General features: G+C 36.9%; 1 protein-coding gene across 4 annotated transcripts in view; it reads right to left on the reverse strand.

The window, feature by feature from the left end:
- The window catches only part of LOC121673366 (sodium leak channel non-selective protein-like), an 85,679-nt gene that overhangs the window by 52,766 nt on the left and 18,091 nt on the right, over positions 1–14,822 (reverse strand). For all 4 annotated transcript variants that reach the window (XM_042046624.1, XM_042046623.1, XM_042046625.1 and 1 more), the window contains 3 exons: positions 2,753–2,836; positions 1,035–1,174; positions 88–216 (listed from right to left, as the gene is read on the reverse strand). In XM_042046624.1, coding sequence (XP_041902558.1) covers positions 88–216; positions 1,035–1,174; positions 2,753–2,836 — 353 coding nt within the window. The remainder of the gene's footprint in view (positions 1–87; positions 217–1,034; positions 1,175–2,752; positions 2,837–14,822) is intronic.

Here is a 14,822-nt window from a genome sequence, read left to right on the forward strand (position 1 = left end):
TCCATTTTACATCTACTGATGCCAACTAAAATAAAACATATGCAAAGAAAGAACAGGCCCACATCATGCCTGCACAGGTGAACTCACCCTGGCTGTGTGTCGTCAGTCACACAATGGTATGTAAAAGTTCCAAACATCTGCACTCCCAGGATCCCATACAGGAGAAGAAAGAACAGAAGGAAAATTGAAACGCTCCATATTTGCTCTCCAGAACGCCTGGCAAAAAGATAAACAGGTCACTGAAAGCACAGGCAATGTGAAGTCTCCTCTGAAAAGCTCTAAAATAGAAAATATGCTCATGCAAAGAGAGCAGTATTTCATGCTGCAGAAAATTCGTCCTTAAAACTGTTCTCTCGCTCTGTGCACAAACAGAAAAGGGGGCTGTGATTTTTTCTAAACCCTTAAGTTAGGGTAATTAAACCACCTGAAAATGGCAAAGGGTGGAACAAAAATACCCAAATAAAATGCATAAAATCTAGCTTCTGTAAAATACTATTTAACAACTTATACAGACAAGATATGGTAACGAAATAAACTTGATAGTGAATAAAGACCAAAAAACTCTTTCACTTTACCATGACATGTTTTTTGCCATTACATGCTGTACCAAACACACTTACATGTGTTTGCATCTCTGTATACACACCAATACATGCACAATCATAACTGGAATGGTTAGAGCATGTGCTCATGTACTGTTATTTACAAATATTATCCTACTAAGGGTATTCACCTTGATTATTAAATGGCCATATTAATGGAACAGAATTTACTACCATTGGTTGAAAATTGCTGGCTACAGTTACTAGCAAAATTTGTTAAAATTTATTTAATATTCGAAAGTTCAGATCATTTTCTATAAAACCTGATGATTCCTTAAATATGGAAAACAGCAAGAATTTTTTGGCCAGAACTAAAACTCAGGAGGGAAAATGCCCATTAAGCATGAAGGGTCACTGACTGACTACATAGTCAGTCTTCTAAGTCAAAACTGAAATAAGCTCTGTTATTTTTCAGACAACTGCCTTACTTACTTCAAGATATTTGTTATCCTAGTTCTTGGCAGCTCAAAACGAAAATATATCCGGAATGCTCGAATCATAATGAGCGGTCGTGGAATCCGTAACATGCCCCAAGGTGACATTTGGTCAACTATTTCAGCTATTTCAAACACCTACAAAGAAAAGAATCAGTACTTTGTCTTGATGACCCTGTCCTGCACCCATGCTCATTTAGAGAGCTTTAAAAGTATTAATACTATACATGTTTTTTATTTTCATTTTCAATCTTTTCTTAGTTTATTTTATAGTTTATGTGTACCATATTTTTTTAAAAGAAAAGTTTTTGTAAATACTTCAATCCACTTCTAAATTACCCTCATGAAATTAACAAAATATAAGCTGCTCATGTTCATAATGTCTGAGTCTCAAACAGCTCAAGAAGACCGTGCAAGCTTGTGCCATCTGCCTGTTTCTGTGCTAGTCCTACCCCAAACGTTTCCCACAATGTTGTTAGAAGTTATTAGTATCTATTTCCAAATATGAAAATCAGTATCTGTTAATGTTGTACAGCACTAAGGTTTTTACTATTATATAAAAGTACATGTACACAGATTGCCTAATGAGTTGCAACATGATTATAAATTCTCCATTCAATTCCAAGTGCATGATAAAACTGTACATCATCTTCTCCTAGACTCCACTTACAACATAAATTTCAGCCAAGGCACAGAACAGGGAACCATTTCCTCAGTACACTGACAGGTTATGCACTCCATAAAGAGTATTTAGCTGAATGATTGGGTGCAAATGTCTTGTTTTAATCCTTGTCTCTCACTCTTGGAGAGTAACTGCTTGATTTAATGTTTGCTCAAAGTACTAAGAAAATGGAAGGGGAACCTGGCAATGCATGAACTGGGTAATGTGCGGTGCTTATCTGTATGATCAAACTTCATTCTGCACGTGTACAAGGTGTACCAAAGTCTCCCCTGTGTAAAAAGCAGAAAATTACAATGTGTCTTAAATTTGTAAGAAATGTGTAAGTGCCGAACAGCAATCACTAGAGAACTTTTACAATCCTTATGCTACTTTAAGCTCAGTGTCAGAGTTTTCAACCTGTTCTTACCCAGAAAACCAGGTACAATTAAGGACTGATTGATTTGTAGGACAAAATTTGACCTACACCTTAACACTGTAATTTTTTTGCAAAATGTCCAAGTTCCCTTCTTTATAAAAATTTATCAAACTGTTTCCAAATGTATTTTTTTTTCATCATGCTTTAATATGAATTTTGGAAAATGTTTTTTAGGTGTGAGTGATATTGCATGAAATCACTCCACTCACTATATCATTACACTTACAGAATGGCAAACATCTACCATTGGAATAATTCTTCTAGGTGCCTGACCTAGTCACCATGGCATCCTGCTAGACTCACTGGAAGGAAATGAGCACAACTGTCATGTGGAGTAAGAGAGAAATGTCTCTCTGAAGATCCTCTTTCTCCTTCTGACTGCACAGGGTTTATGTTAACAAACTTCATTTTAAATAAGAAAAAATAATCAAGATAAAGTCTACTACTAATGTAGATATGCTGCAATGTGCAATTATAAACCTGTTTAATTCAGCACAGTTTTTTAAAAACAATTTGATCCATGTACAACTCTACTTCCACAACTCACATTTATTTGGTTGTGCCATGTATTTTTCACAATTAAGGAACTATTCATTGTAAAAGGAAGTGAAATGATTACCTGTAAAACCAGTGACACCCAAAGACAAAAGACCATGAATCCATCAAACACACACCAACGATCCTTTACGTAGGAGCTATCACCCTACAAGAAAGGAATGCTAAGAGGTTAATTTTTGTTTACTGTCAGAATTTACAAATATCATAAGCAAGAGCTCTTGGAAGGAGAAGAAGAAGTCTTCCCTGTGTATTTTTAAGAGGTCACTTTTGAAAGACTCCAAAAGCCTAGTATCTGGATTAGAATATGCTAGAAGCACATATACACATCTTGCGGATGAATAAATACTAACTTCATTCTTGTGCAATAATTCTAAGTTTGTTTCAAAAAGAACTTACAAAGACTTTGCTGTAAATCAAAAAACACACAAAATGAACTCTGTACTTTTCCGTTGTATTGCCCATTACAAAATACTTACACAGGAAGGTAAGTGTAAAATGCTAGCAATCTAGCAATCTGTTGTGCCATTCAATTATTTGAATACTGTTCAACAGCTTTAATTAAATCAGTATCATTTTACACCCATTTTTTCATAAGTTTTCAGTCATTTTCCATGCTCTGGAGAAGCCTTGCTATTTCAAAAACACTTGATAGTAACCACTGTAACAACATCAGAGCATGGTTTTGTGTCAGTCCAATCCAGAGATCACTCCTAAAAGGCAGCGTAGAGAATTCTGCATCCAAGCTCAGTTTCCTTTATACAACACTATTCTCAGCCTCTGTTCCAGTTTGCATGCTTCAATATCCTCATGTTTCACACCATTCCTGACAACATGTGACACAGGCCCTCTACTGCAAGCTATAAGAACACTTCTTTGTTGGGCTGCTAATGCCAGACACTTCAAACACTGAACTGAAAAATATCTACATTTATTAGATAGATTATGGCTAAGCATTAGATAGTTTTGTGGATCTCGTGGAGCACAGAGGAATTTGGGGAACAAATGCACATATAGAGAGATGAAGCTTGTTGAAAGGGAGACTAGACAAAAAGATGCCTAAGGAAAGTGGATATCCTATTCATGTAGAAACATATGCAGAGACAATGACAATGCATCTCGGGGCACAAAATCACAGCTTTTCAAATGAAGTTTCTCACAACAGATTTAATACAGCCTTCCCTGCCTTATACATTCTTTGGGTCCTCTTCTGTTAAGTGATCTTCCAGGTACATATGACAATGCTTGACATCCACTTTTCACAGGTATAATTGAGGGAAAAAATTATTGTCATGCCTCAAGAGTCTTGAAGCCGTTATTGGACTTGGCCTAATATGTGATTCCTGGCTTTATAAACATTTTTCCGTATCTCAGTTATAATTATTTCAGTATTTGTTTTTAAATGTCTCAGCATTATCATTGATTCTAAAAGCACAGACAAGATGTTTTGTTTTAATCTAATATTTTCAATGACATACACTATCCTAAAAATGATTTATCATTCCTTGCAGTAGGTGACAGCATGATATATTGTGTAAACAGAGACAAAATATGTTTTAAATATTTATTTCTGTTGCTTAAAATTATTCAGGGCAGAAGTGAACTGTTAGCGTATCAGGAAAATACAGTAAGTGATTTTCATATCAGAAATAAAGGACAGAGAATTTCAGCCAAGGATTTTCTAACACCTAAAGATGTTACAGTTCTCAATTCAAGAACTAAGAGGGGGAAGACTGCAAATCAGGGAAGAAACAGAACAGGAACTTTTGCATCATATTTTTTGCCCGTCCTTCCTGAAGAAAGTAGACTTAGTTCCCTGAGTAAACTGAGCTACTCAGTAACTCTTCACTCAGGGCTGAGAGAACTCAGCTATTTAGTTGTTATGTTCAGTACCTGTGAAGCAGAAATATGCTATTTCTCTACAGAGATTAGCTACTCACACTCTGAATCTCTTACTCTGGAGCAAATCTCCAATGAGATTTGTATCAACATGCAACTTGAGTCCTTCAATTGTGGCTCTGAACAAAAATGCTGATTGGTCTTTCTCTTGCTGAAGAACTCCTTGAAAATTACTTTTCTTCTCTTAAGCACCTTTTGTCTAAACAAAAAGTCTTCCCTGAGTTGTTCTGTACAGATCTGAGCATGAACTTGTGCAGGAGTTCCTATATTCACTCCCTTGTGAATAACCCACCAAGTTCTCACTGAAAGCCAAATCTTTTTTTAGAAACTGCTTTTTCTCTCCACAATAGGTATGGTATGATTGAAGCAGCTTTGCTGTTTTCTCCTTACAAAGGAAGATGTCATGACCCTTTCCAGTCTTCTCACCAGTTAGGCTGCTGCACCACCTCACTGCTCTCTCTCACTCCAGGCCTGCTTCCACCGCTTCACCCTCCCAGTAAGGGTGGCTTTCAGTGGATCACCCACAGAAACTCAGAGCACCTGAACTACTCAATACTGAAAAAAAGACTACTTTTAGGGGAGGTCCTGGCCCTTTCCACTTTACATGTAGAGAGGCTTTGGCTAAATCCTATTTCCCTTTTTGGCTAAATCCTGTTTGCCTTTTGTCTGGCAGTGGATGTGGTGGGGAATCTTTAATGCTTTCATACTGTGTACTGACATATTGGATGTTAGTTGCTGTTGGAAGCATTCTTAAGGCAGGACCACATTCTGCTTAATGCAAAAATCAGAATATACCTGCTACTTCCATGAAAAATCTAATTCTGGCTAAATACAGGCTAGAACTTACATATTAATAGAAATGAACAGTGAGTTTCATTCACATTTGAAAAAAAATTCTTTGGGCTGAAATACTACACTCGTGGTCAATGGCAGCTTGTTCTTAGACTTGGAAAGGAATACGCATAAATGACATTTAAATACCTCTGGTGACATTGTACCTAAAGTAGCTGAAGTATTGCAATGTGTTAACCCCACACCATTTTTTCATTGTGTCTGCTGAAATCTGAGAATTATTGAGGAAGTTTCATTTGGTATTTTTTTCTGAATGCACTATTCCAGAACATGAAGGATTAGTACTGTAGACAAGAAGCCTTATGCAGAGACTAATCAAGATATCTTAAAGTCATTAAAGTTGCTGACTTCCTACTGCCTACAGTGGATAGTGGATTCTTGTTGTGCACAGCAAGTCCTGAAAGCTTCTCCAGCAACATGATTTACAGCCTATCTAGACAACAAAATCATTTGCCACTTCTCCAAAATAAAGCACCACAAGGTGCCAGAAGATCCACTTTCTCAATTGTGCTGAGCACATTAAAGATAAAACACCTATTGCCAATATTAGGTGCCCTGAACAATCATTATACAAGTTCACAGGAAAAAAAAAAAAATTAAGACCTAACACACTGAAAATGTGAGTCAGTACAAAACACAGAGAGAACCACAGACAGAACGAATAACACCTGGGGCAGTCTCTCCATGAGAGCCATTACAGTTTGAGTTGTACCAGAAGGGATGACTAGATGGACTGCAATTCTTTAATAAATGCTTATTTCATTATCAACTCTGCTGAAAACAAAATAGTCTGTGAAATTAACATCCAAATTGCATAAAGCAATCTGCTTAAAGATTGATTATGTCTGCTAATTTTCACAAGCAATTTCAGTATCTCTATGGTAAGGTAGATAGCTTAGCTAGATGATAGCATAGACATTCCCTAGGTCATTTCTGCCCTGCTTGTCTCTTAACACCTCAGGAACACCTTGGGATGAACAGCAAATCCCTGCAAATGAACAGCCTCCTCTGCCTCCCTTCTTGCCTTCAGGAATCTCTGTTTCTCTGTCATCCCTGACTATAACCTGTTCTCTCAACCCTTCCCTCCTGCCTCTTTCCAGCTGACTCTGTCTGAAAGCTAAATGAAAGAAGTAATATATCTGCCCTGAAAAATCAGATTTACCATCATTTGGAAAGGACTCCTGTAGTGTTGGCTCTCTCATTAGACCCTTAGTCTCCCACTTTTCCTCACAGTCTCTGATAAACAGGATATCTGAAAGAATGCAAAGAGACCAGCAAGCTCCGTAACAACAAGCTACTGAGCCATTCTGTCATGATCACTGGATCCTACATGCGCTGGTAGTGGTAAATAAAGCAGATCCAAAACTCTGGTACACCCTTCAGATTATCCTGTGGGCTACTTTGTGTAGCTCTACAAACAAGCATTAAAGTGTGGAGGCTGACATTTATGGAGATTTTAGGAGCAACAAAAAAGCATAGGAGGAAATGGAAGGAATAGAGGGAATCAGAATTTGGGAGCATATTTTTTTTTCCTCCAGATGCAATGCTCATTATAACACAGAAAAAGCAAGCTATAAGAGAGAGCACAGCTGAGTTAGGGAAACCAACCTTCCCTCCCCCACTCCCTGACTCCACACAAACACTGCTTGGCACAGAAGTCTGAGTGGGACACAAAATTAAATCAGAGCTCAAGGGAGCACCTTTCCTAAAAATCCTATAACAGTGTTTTCTGTAAAAAAATGGGTGGAGGAATTAGTAAGAGTTAAAAACCAGTGTTTTAAACCAAAACTGCTAAGTTAAACAAACAAACAACCCCCACAAAACAAACAAAAAGAAAACAGCACAAAAAAAACCCCAAACAAACCCAAACCAGAGACAAGCATCAAAGTGTTGCAGTCACTTCATCAAGTACAAAACTATCGAAGGGAATAACCATTTCCACAGAACAATGGAAAGGAATGCTACAACACACCACCTGTGTCACCCACAACATTGTAGAGCATCTCAGTTCAACTGAGTATCAAGTATTTTGGATTCACCACTATACAGACCCTCCAGGCACACTCTTCATATCTAGTCCATAGAGGAGAGATGCTAATTCCCAACAGAAATATGAGTCCTAAACCCTTGGGAAAGGGAGCTTTGCTGCTGTATCACATTGCTGCTCTCTTGATATACCACCTTACCATTGTAGCTGCGTGACAACATGCCCTGCAGAGATTTTACGGGTTACTGCACTGAAAGCCTAAATTTCATTTCCCACTCCATCTGCTCATTAGCCATCTGTATGCAGTGCCCCAGGTATTGCCTTACTAGCTGACTCAGCTCCCCTGGACATCTAAAGGGTTCAGCAAATCTAAAAGTGGTTGAGCAGGAGGAGGATTAATAGGATTCCCCTACATGGAACTGCACTCACTGTTTCCAGGAAGCGCACAGGAAAAATATCGCCACTGTGAGAATAGTTAAACATCTGATCACGCTGCCCAGAGAAATGCCAACATGTCTTTTGCTAGAAATATTTAAGACTCAGCTTCATAGGACCCTGACTAATCAACTCTGATCCCTGCTTTGAGCAAGAGGTTGGTCCACACCATCTCTTCAGGTTCCTTCCAACCCAGACTGTTCCCTGGTTGTGAGCATCTAAGCCAATCTCCTCCAAATGCCGCTTTCTTGGGCTTGACTCCAGTTCTACATCTAGTTCCACATGCATGGATATCTGCTCACGCTTGGAAGTAAACTGCAGCCCCGCAGAAGTGATGTGAAGCAAACAGTGCTGCGCTTTGTCCAGCAGTATTCTGCCCTTGCCTAGCTCCAGTGTTTATGGTGGATGCAATGGGCAGATTGGGATCCAAATGTTTCAAGGTGAAAGCTTTTACTTTGAAGTATCAAATATTGCCTGGAGGCTGAACAGGGAGATTTGATAGGCAAACAGTTTCATCTAACATGACAAAACTCAGATTTATGATTGACATTAAAAGCTCTCATTCAACAGGAAAAAAAGCCACAATGATGAGGGTTGGAATACATAAGAAGGAGCCACTTTACAGAAAGAGGATTGTATTATTTGGTAATAAGCATTATAAAAAACTGAAGAATACATTTTATACTACCGCGACCAGGAAAAGTTTATTGAAAGAAAAATCCTAGTATAGCTGTAAGAAAGCTGTATTTATATTAGTGGTGGAGAAAACAATACTCTGAAGTCCAATTTTACATTCATCTTACTCCCTTAAAAATCCCACACAAATTTCACCATTTTTATGAAAATACAGCTGCACAGAAATGTTCTTATTCCCTTCAACAGGGATTTGGATATCATTAAGATCTGTTTATCTTCATGTCTTGTTTGATCCTCTCAAATTAAGAGAGATGGCATGGGAACAAAATAAAATAAAACAGAATTTTTTAATTATAGCAAACTTCCTGGAAAATGCAAATTTCAATACAGAAAGGTACATTAGGAATGAATTTCCCTCTCTTGCTACCTGAAAACGTAATGTGTTATCCAATATGTTGGTTTCACTGCTTTCCCAGTATATGTGTCATTTTATTCTGATATGAAGTAATACATTAAAAATATCCCTCAATAATAGCTGCTTTCATGAAGAATAACAAGAAAGTAATCCTTGAAAGTGCTATTAGAGAGGAAAAAAAATAACATTACCAAAACATAATTTTTGTTCATCTAATTGGTCTGTATATTGAAAGAGCAATTTCTAGCTACACTATGAAAGTCAGCGTGCAGTATAGTTTTTGCCAGTAACTTTTAGGTTAAATTTTGATCACCATGGTAAGTCACTAAGTATTATATGGACACCTACTTCAATGCATGCCCCAGAATGACTTCTCACTAAAAACTCCCATGACCCCTTGACTGGTTAGAATAAATACCATTTTTATTTTAGAAATACTGCTTATGTACTTTCACCAAGTAATTTAAATGCCCTTGATTTTCTAATATGTTAATGCAAAAATGGTGCAAAAAGCCCCACTGTGTAATATGAGTCATTACTTTCCTGTAATAAACACTCCAATAAAACCAGACACAAGTAACCATAGAAACAGGTGCGTATATTCCAGTGCCATGGTCTCTAACCTTCCCTGGCCCACAGGCAATAACACCCAACTAGCAGCCTGCTGCAGGCGACTTCGAATTTCTTTTCCTCATGATAATCAGTTTTAATTTCTTTAATTTCCTGTGACTGGAAACAGCATCCAAGCATTTTATGAGCAACACAATCCCAGTAGGCTGGGAACAGATGTCCTTACAATGGACGTGGACACTTAGCAAAACAGCAACAAACACAGGAAAAAGGTGAGACAGAAGAATCAACTTTTGTAGACTGTCTTAATTCAGATAATGGATATAAATACTGTTTATATGAAATAATATTTAAAACTAACAATCACAGCTCCAACACTGAAATATTACAGTATTTAAGTTATATTTTAAAACAACTTGAAATAACATATTCTTTCCCAACACAGGATAGCATAGGACCTGCATGTCACATCTACGTTTCCAACACCATTATACATAGTGCAAAATTCCATTTTTGATATATATGTATATATATTGTATGTATTTTAATATATTTCTATATTTGTAAAATAATTTGTCACAAGGATAAGTAATTTTCATCTTATAATCCCAAGACATAGGGTAAAAGAGAAACTCAAATCTTATGACAAATGGTCTTTTTGTGTTTGCTCTGTTAGCTTTTTACTAACACAGGTAAGTAGTTCTCTCTTTCTTTTCCCTACACTCTGTTTAGTCAAAGCATCCCAAAATTTTCTTATCCTTGCCACTAATTCTGCTGGTTATGTCCCTGCCCTCCAGGTCAAGGTTCTCACTTGTTTGTGACTTGCACATCCCAAGACTGAGCTTTCAGCAGAGCTATCGAAAGCACATCAGAGCACGTTATTGCTGGATAACAGGAGCCACATACTCTGTTTTACTAGCCGACCTTTGAAAAGAACACAACTTTCTGATCCTTAACTCATTTATAAACTATGGGTATACAGCATTTCTAAAGTCATGGAGTAAAATTATTTTCAAAATTTCAATCTTCTATTTTCAGTCTGTAATGCAACAGAAACACCCTTGACAAAGTTATCAAAAGCTGGTGAGCCAGTTAACAGTGTTTCACCATAATTCTATTAATATTTCCATCACTTATCAGAAAGATTAAACTACTTTTGTGTTTTCTCCATTCTTGTTTGATGAAGATGGCATATTTAATATTAAAACTACTGAAAAGAAGGCAAAACAGATACTTGTAATAAAGTGCAGTAAACATGAATTCTGTAATTGATAACTCAAGACAAACTTCTGAATTAGGATGATTATGGAAAAAACTCATTTAAGCATAAAATGAGCTAATGCCGTAAGTATTAAAAAAGAATTTAGCATCCCATTGTCTCTATACTTTCTGTAGTCCCCACCTGCTCACTGACAATAAATATACAATGAGTTAGAGAATTGCTGACTGTGAGATACATGCTGGTGAGGTGTTAGCCTGTGTACTTTAAACTTCCCTTTCAGTCAATGAAAAAAAAAGACCAAATAAATTATCCTTTGAAAGAGTCTACTTTAGACACAAACAACTAATTGCAGACAACTGCAGTCCCTCAAATTAGTGCTGATGAATATTGGAGTTTTTTGCCTATTTTAAGTCTAAAAATCTATTTTTTGCAAGCTCCATTCCCAGTTCTCTCCTCTTGAGCAGACAGACAGCAACTACAGCAACCAAAGCACCTATCAGAAAAATGATGAGGAAATGACGAGGAAAATGTTCTCTCTGAACAGGACAAATGCTGCCTGGAAACACCTGATGTAGGTACAAAAATGCTGTTAGCGAGGATTTTCTTGTTATTTTCTAAGTCCGTGAGAGACTTTTCTCTCTCACAGAAGAGGTAGCAGGGAATGTAAACAACCAAGCCACCTGCAACCTTGAAAAGTCTTGTTTATGGTATAGTAGAAAATATTTTTATAATGGATGTTTTAGGATTTTGGCCAATCACCCCCAAGGGGTGGCTGGTCCTTTGTCCAATTAGACTATGAAGAAAAAAGTCTATACAAGAGTTTGTAAAATAATTAAATAAATCAATCTTGGCTGCACAATTCCTGCCTGTTGGATCTTCTCTCCTCCTCCTCCCTATGGCTGCGGGACACGGTGATATACCGTAGGAACCAGGCCTGCGGTAATAACCTGACATGCTGGAAGAGACTGATTTCAGTTAACTAAGTAATTTGTTGTCTTTACTACTAGATAGAAGCGGGTGAAACTGATCCCATCTATTTGTGACTGTGTTGGTAGAAGATGAAGCATAGTTTCAGTTCCTGCCTGAATTCACCAAGAACGCAGAAAGCTATTGGTGCAACCATTCACTTCTGCCCCTTGCAGGAGTACTGAAGTCAGTGAAGAGCACACAGTGCTACGGAAATAAGACTCTGACAAATCCACTCACAACTACTTCAGTTAGTACAAAAGTTTTGCTGTGAATGTAATTGATTTAACAATGGGGAAAATGTTAAGGACCATTACCTATGACTTTTTGCAATCTCCTTTGTTAGTTGACATGTGTCACAACTGCACAGAGAAAAAAAAGAGATACTTCTATTGAATTTAGTGCAGTGTTTATGCTGTATAAAAAAACATTCTCATTTTCAGCATTATGTGTCAAAGTGGCTTTTTTAACAGACAGGAGAAGGAACTCTCATGTTTTTTTTACAATGTAGGAGTAGGATAAACCATGCCTTCTTTTCACAACATGATTTTGGCGTAGGTTCTCTCATACCATCGTAACAGTGATGAGAAGCTGCAAGGAGGATGCAGTCTAATGAAGAAAATTTCATATACCTTCACAGTGTCTATGGAATGAAACTATATCCATTCATCTTTAATTCCCTAAAGGCTGAATTATCATCTGAGATAACTGTTACTTGATTCCTTTTTGTTATAGTTTTGGCACATTTTCCTCTTTGGTTATTTTATTATATATAATGTCACCAGTGCAACTGTGCCTAATACAATTTACCTGAAATATTTCTCTATCTCCCCACACAAAAGCCAAAAGTAAATACTTCTAATAAAGGTAAAAGATGCCTTTAAAGTAAGGTATCCTTACCTTGATCATACCCATGTGAGATTACCTTCAGAAGATGCATTATTAGAAAGCAGAAGGTATTTTTTCATCCCACTGACTAAACGAAATAAAGTCCTTCTGTCACAGTTAGGATGCCCTCTTTCTTTGAGAAGTCTGATGTTCATCTAATATCACATCTGTTTTAGGCTTGAGAGTCACCCTTCATTTCTCCAATTCCATCCCACCTCCTTTTTCAAGGAGGAGATAATTTTGGAAACTTTCCTTCAGTGAACAGACTTGTGTCAAGCACATACAGTCATGCTCTTAAGTGACATATGAGTGGGCACATCAATGAGAGCTTCGATTCTGAGGGACCGTAAGACTTGTCAGTTCAGTTCCAGGTTGACTCATGAACTATTTTGACAGACCCAAAGAGTAGTTGCTTCATGGTGCTCTCAGAAGCCTGCCAATCAATCAGTAAGTTATGCAGTAGACATAAACTGCATGTAATTTGGAGAGCACTTTAAATTTTATTGATGATAAAGTGAAGGAGATTGATCTGCTTTCATTTGACAGACAATACTTCCTTGATGCAACTGATTCTTGCAAAGCTCTTTCTGACCAAGGAGCATGAAACATGACAGGAATCAGAACCAAAGAGTCACTGAACCCTGTTTACATTCTGGGAACTAAAGAGCATGAGAACAAATCTAGGATCAATCAAAGGAAGTGGAATTCTAAACTGAAAAGATCATGAAAATACCAATGTCAAAATGAATTCAGTAAGCTTTAACTATGCACTGAATTGATTACATTTTTTATTACATTTACTATCACAAGCCATCATTCTTCAATATAGATTTTTTTTTAATTCAATATATAAGATTATTGTTTAGAATGCAAGCATATGTCGTAAGAAACAGATTTGCTTTAATTCTGTCTCTGTCTCATATAAAACTTCACAAACCACTCCAAATTCTTACTGCTTGTACATGTATTTTATACAATGCAGCCACTACATACATATACAATGCAGACAACATTAGGCAGACTGTCCTAGAATGTTTATAAGGTATCTTAATCAGTATGAAATTACAGTCTGAATTTAATTCTTTCAGATACAAGTTTCAAAGTAAAGACAGATGTATTAATAGTATTAGTTCACTTGTTCATGACGTGACAATAGCTGCATGGGCAGCCCAAATTTTGGATAGATTTTACTAACACAGCAACAATAACACAGAAGGAAACATGAATAATAAAAGACACATCACCCATGGCAACATTTCCTTCTGGGACAACAAACTCTTGGATGGAGGCATTGGTTTCTTTTGTCACTTAGTTTACCCAGGGAAAAGGGAAACATTTTACAGACAAAAGGCTAGCAGTTTAGAAAGTACTGTTCTTTCCTAAAAACCCCTTGAAATCAAATGAAGTGTATTTTTCATTTGTCCTCAGAAGGTGTTAATTAGACATGACTTAACATTTTCAAAACCTTCTTAGCTCTATACTTGCATTGTTATTAATTGGGACTTTAGTGAATGGTGCCTAACTTCTCCATAAATTAGGTTTCTTGCTGGACTGTAATTTTGCATTAGTCATGGTTCAAAGGTTTATTAGCATTTCAATTCCTAAAGCATTTACAGAAATACTGATTCATGGTAAAATTCATTAGAACCATATGGCAGTGCATTCATTGGTACTACACTCACTAAAAGTCTTGAATGCATTTAAATTAGGAGACTTCAGTAATGAACTGCCTTATATAAAAATGTTTCATATACAAACATCTTTAATAAATGCCAATAGGTTTCTAAACAGTGCCTTATTTACTTCATTTGTCACTATCTTTGGCAGCCCATGGATCAATATGTTCTTGGAAAAACTATAATATTAAACTAATATTTTCCCTAGAATCAATAATCCAAAGAATAAGTCAAATACTTCACTAAAAAGGATTATTCATTGAACAGCATTGAAAGAAACATGGAAAATTTTGATTAGCCATTAGGAGAAAGATTTTTTGCATAAGGTTGGTCAAGCACTGGAATAGGCTGTTTAGAGAGCTTGTGGAATCTTCATCCTTGGAGGAGTCTGAGAATCATCTGGACAACACAAGCCATGGGCAATGTTACCTAACTGGACCAGCTTTGGGCAGCAGATCAGACCAGATGACCTCTGGAGGTCCCTTACATCTAAGTTATTCTATGATTCCTTGAATGGCACCAAAGAAGGCACTTCATTTCAGTGTAATTATATTCACTGATGAATGCTACAAGACATTAAGTTTTAAG

The sequence above is a fragment of the Corvus kubaryi genome, unplaced genomic scaffold, assembly GCF_017639235.1.
Source record: "Corvus kubaryi isolate FWS band 111438036 unplaced genomic scaffold, C.kubaryi_AGA036_p1.0 65366, whole genome shotgun sequence".
In the NCBI taxonomy this organism is placed as follows: Eukaryota; Metazoa; Chordata; class Aves; order Passeriformes; family Corvidae; genus Corvus; species Corvus kubaryi.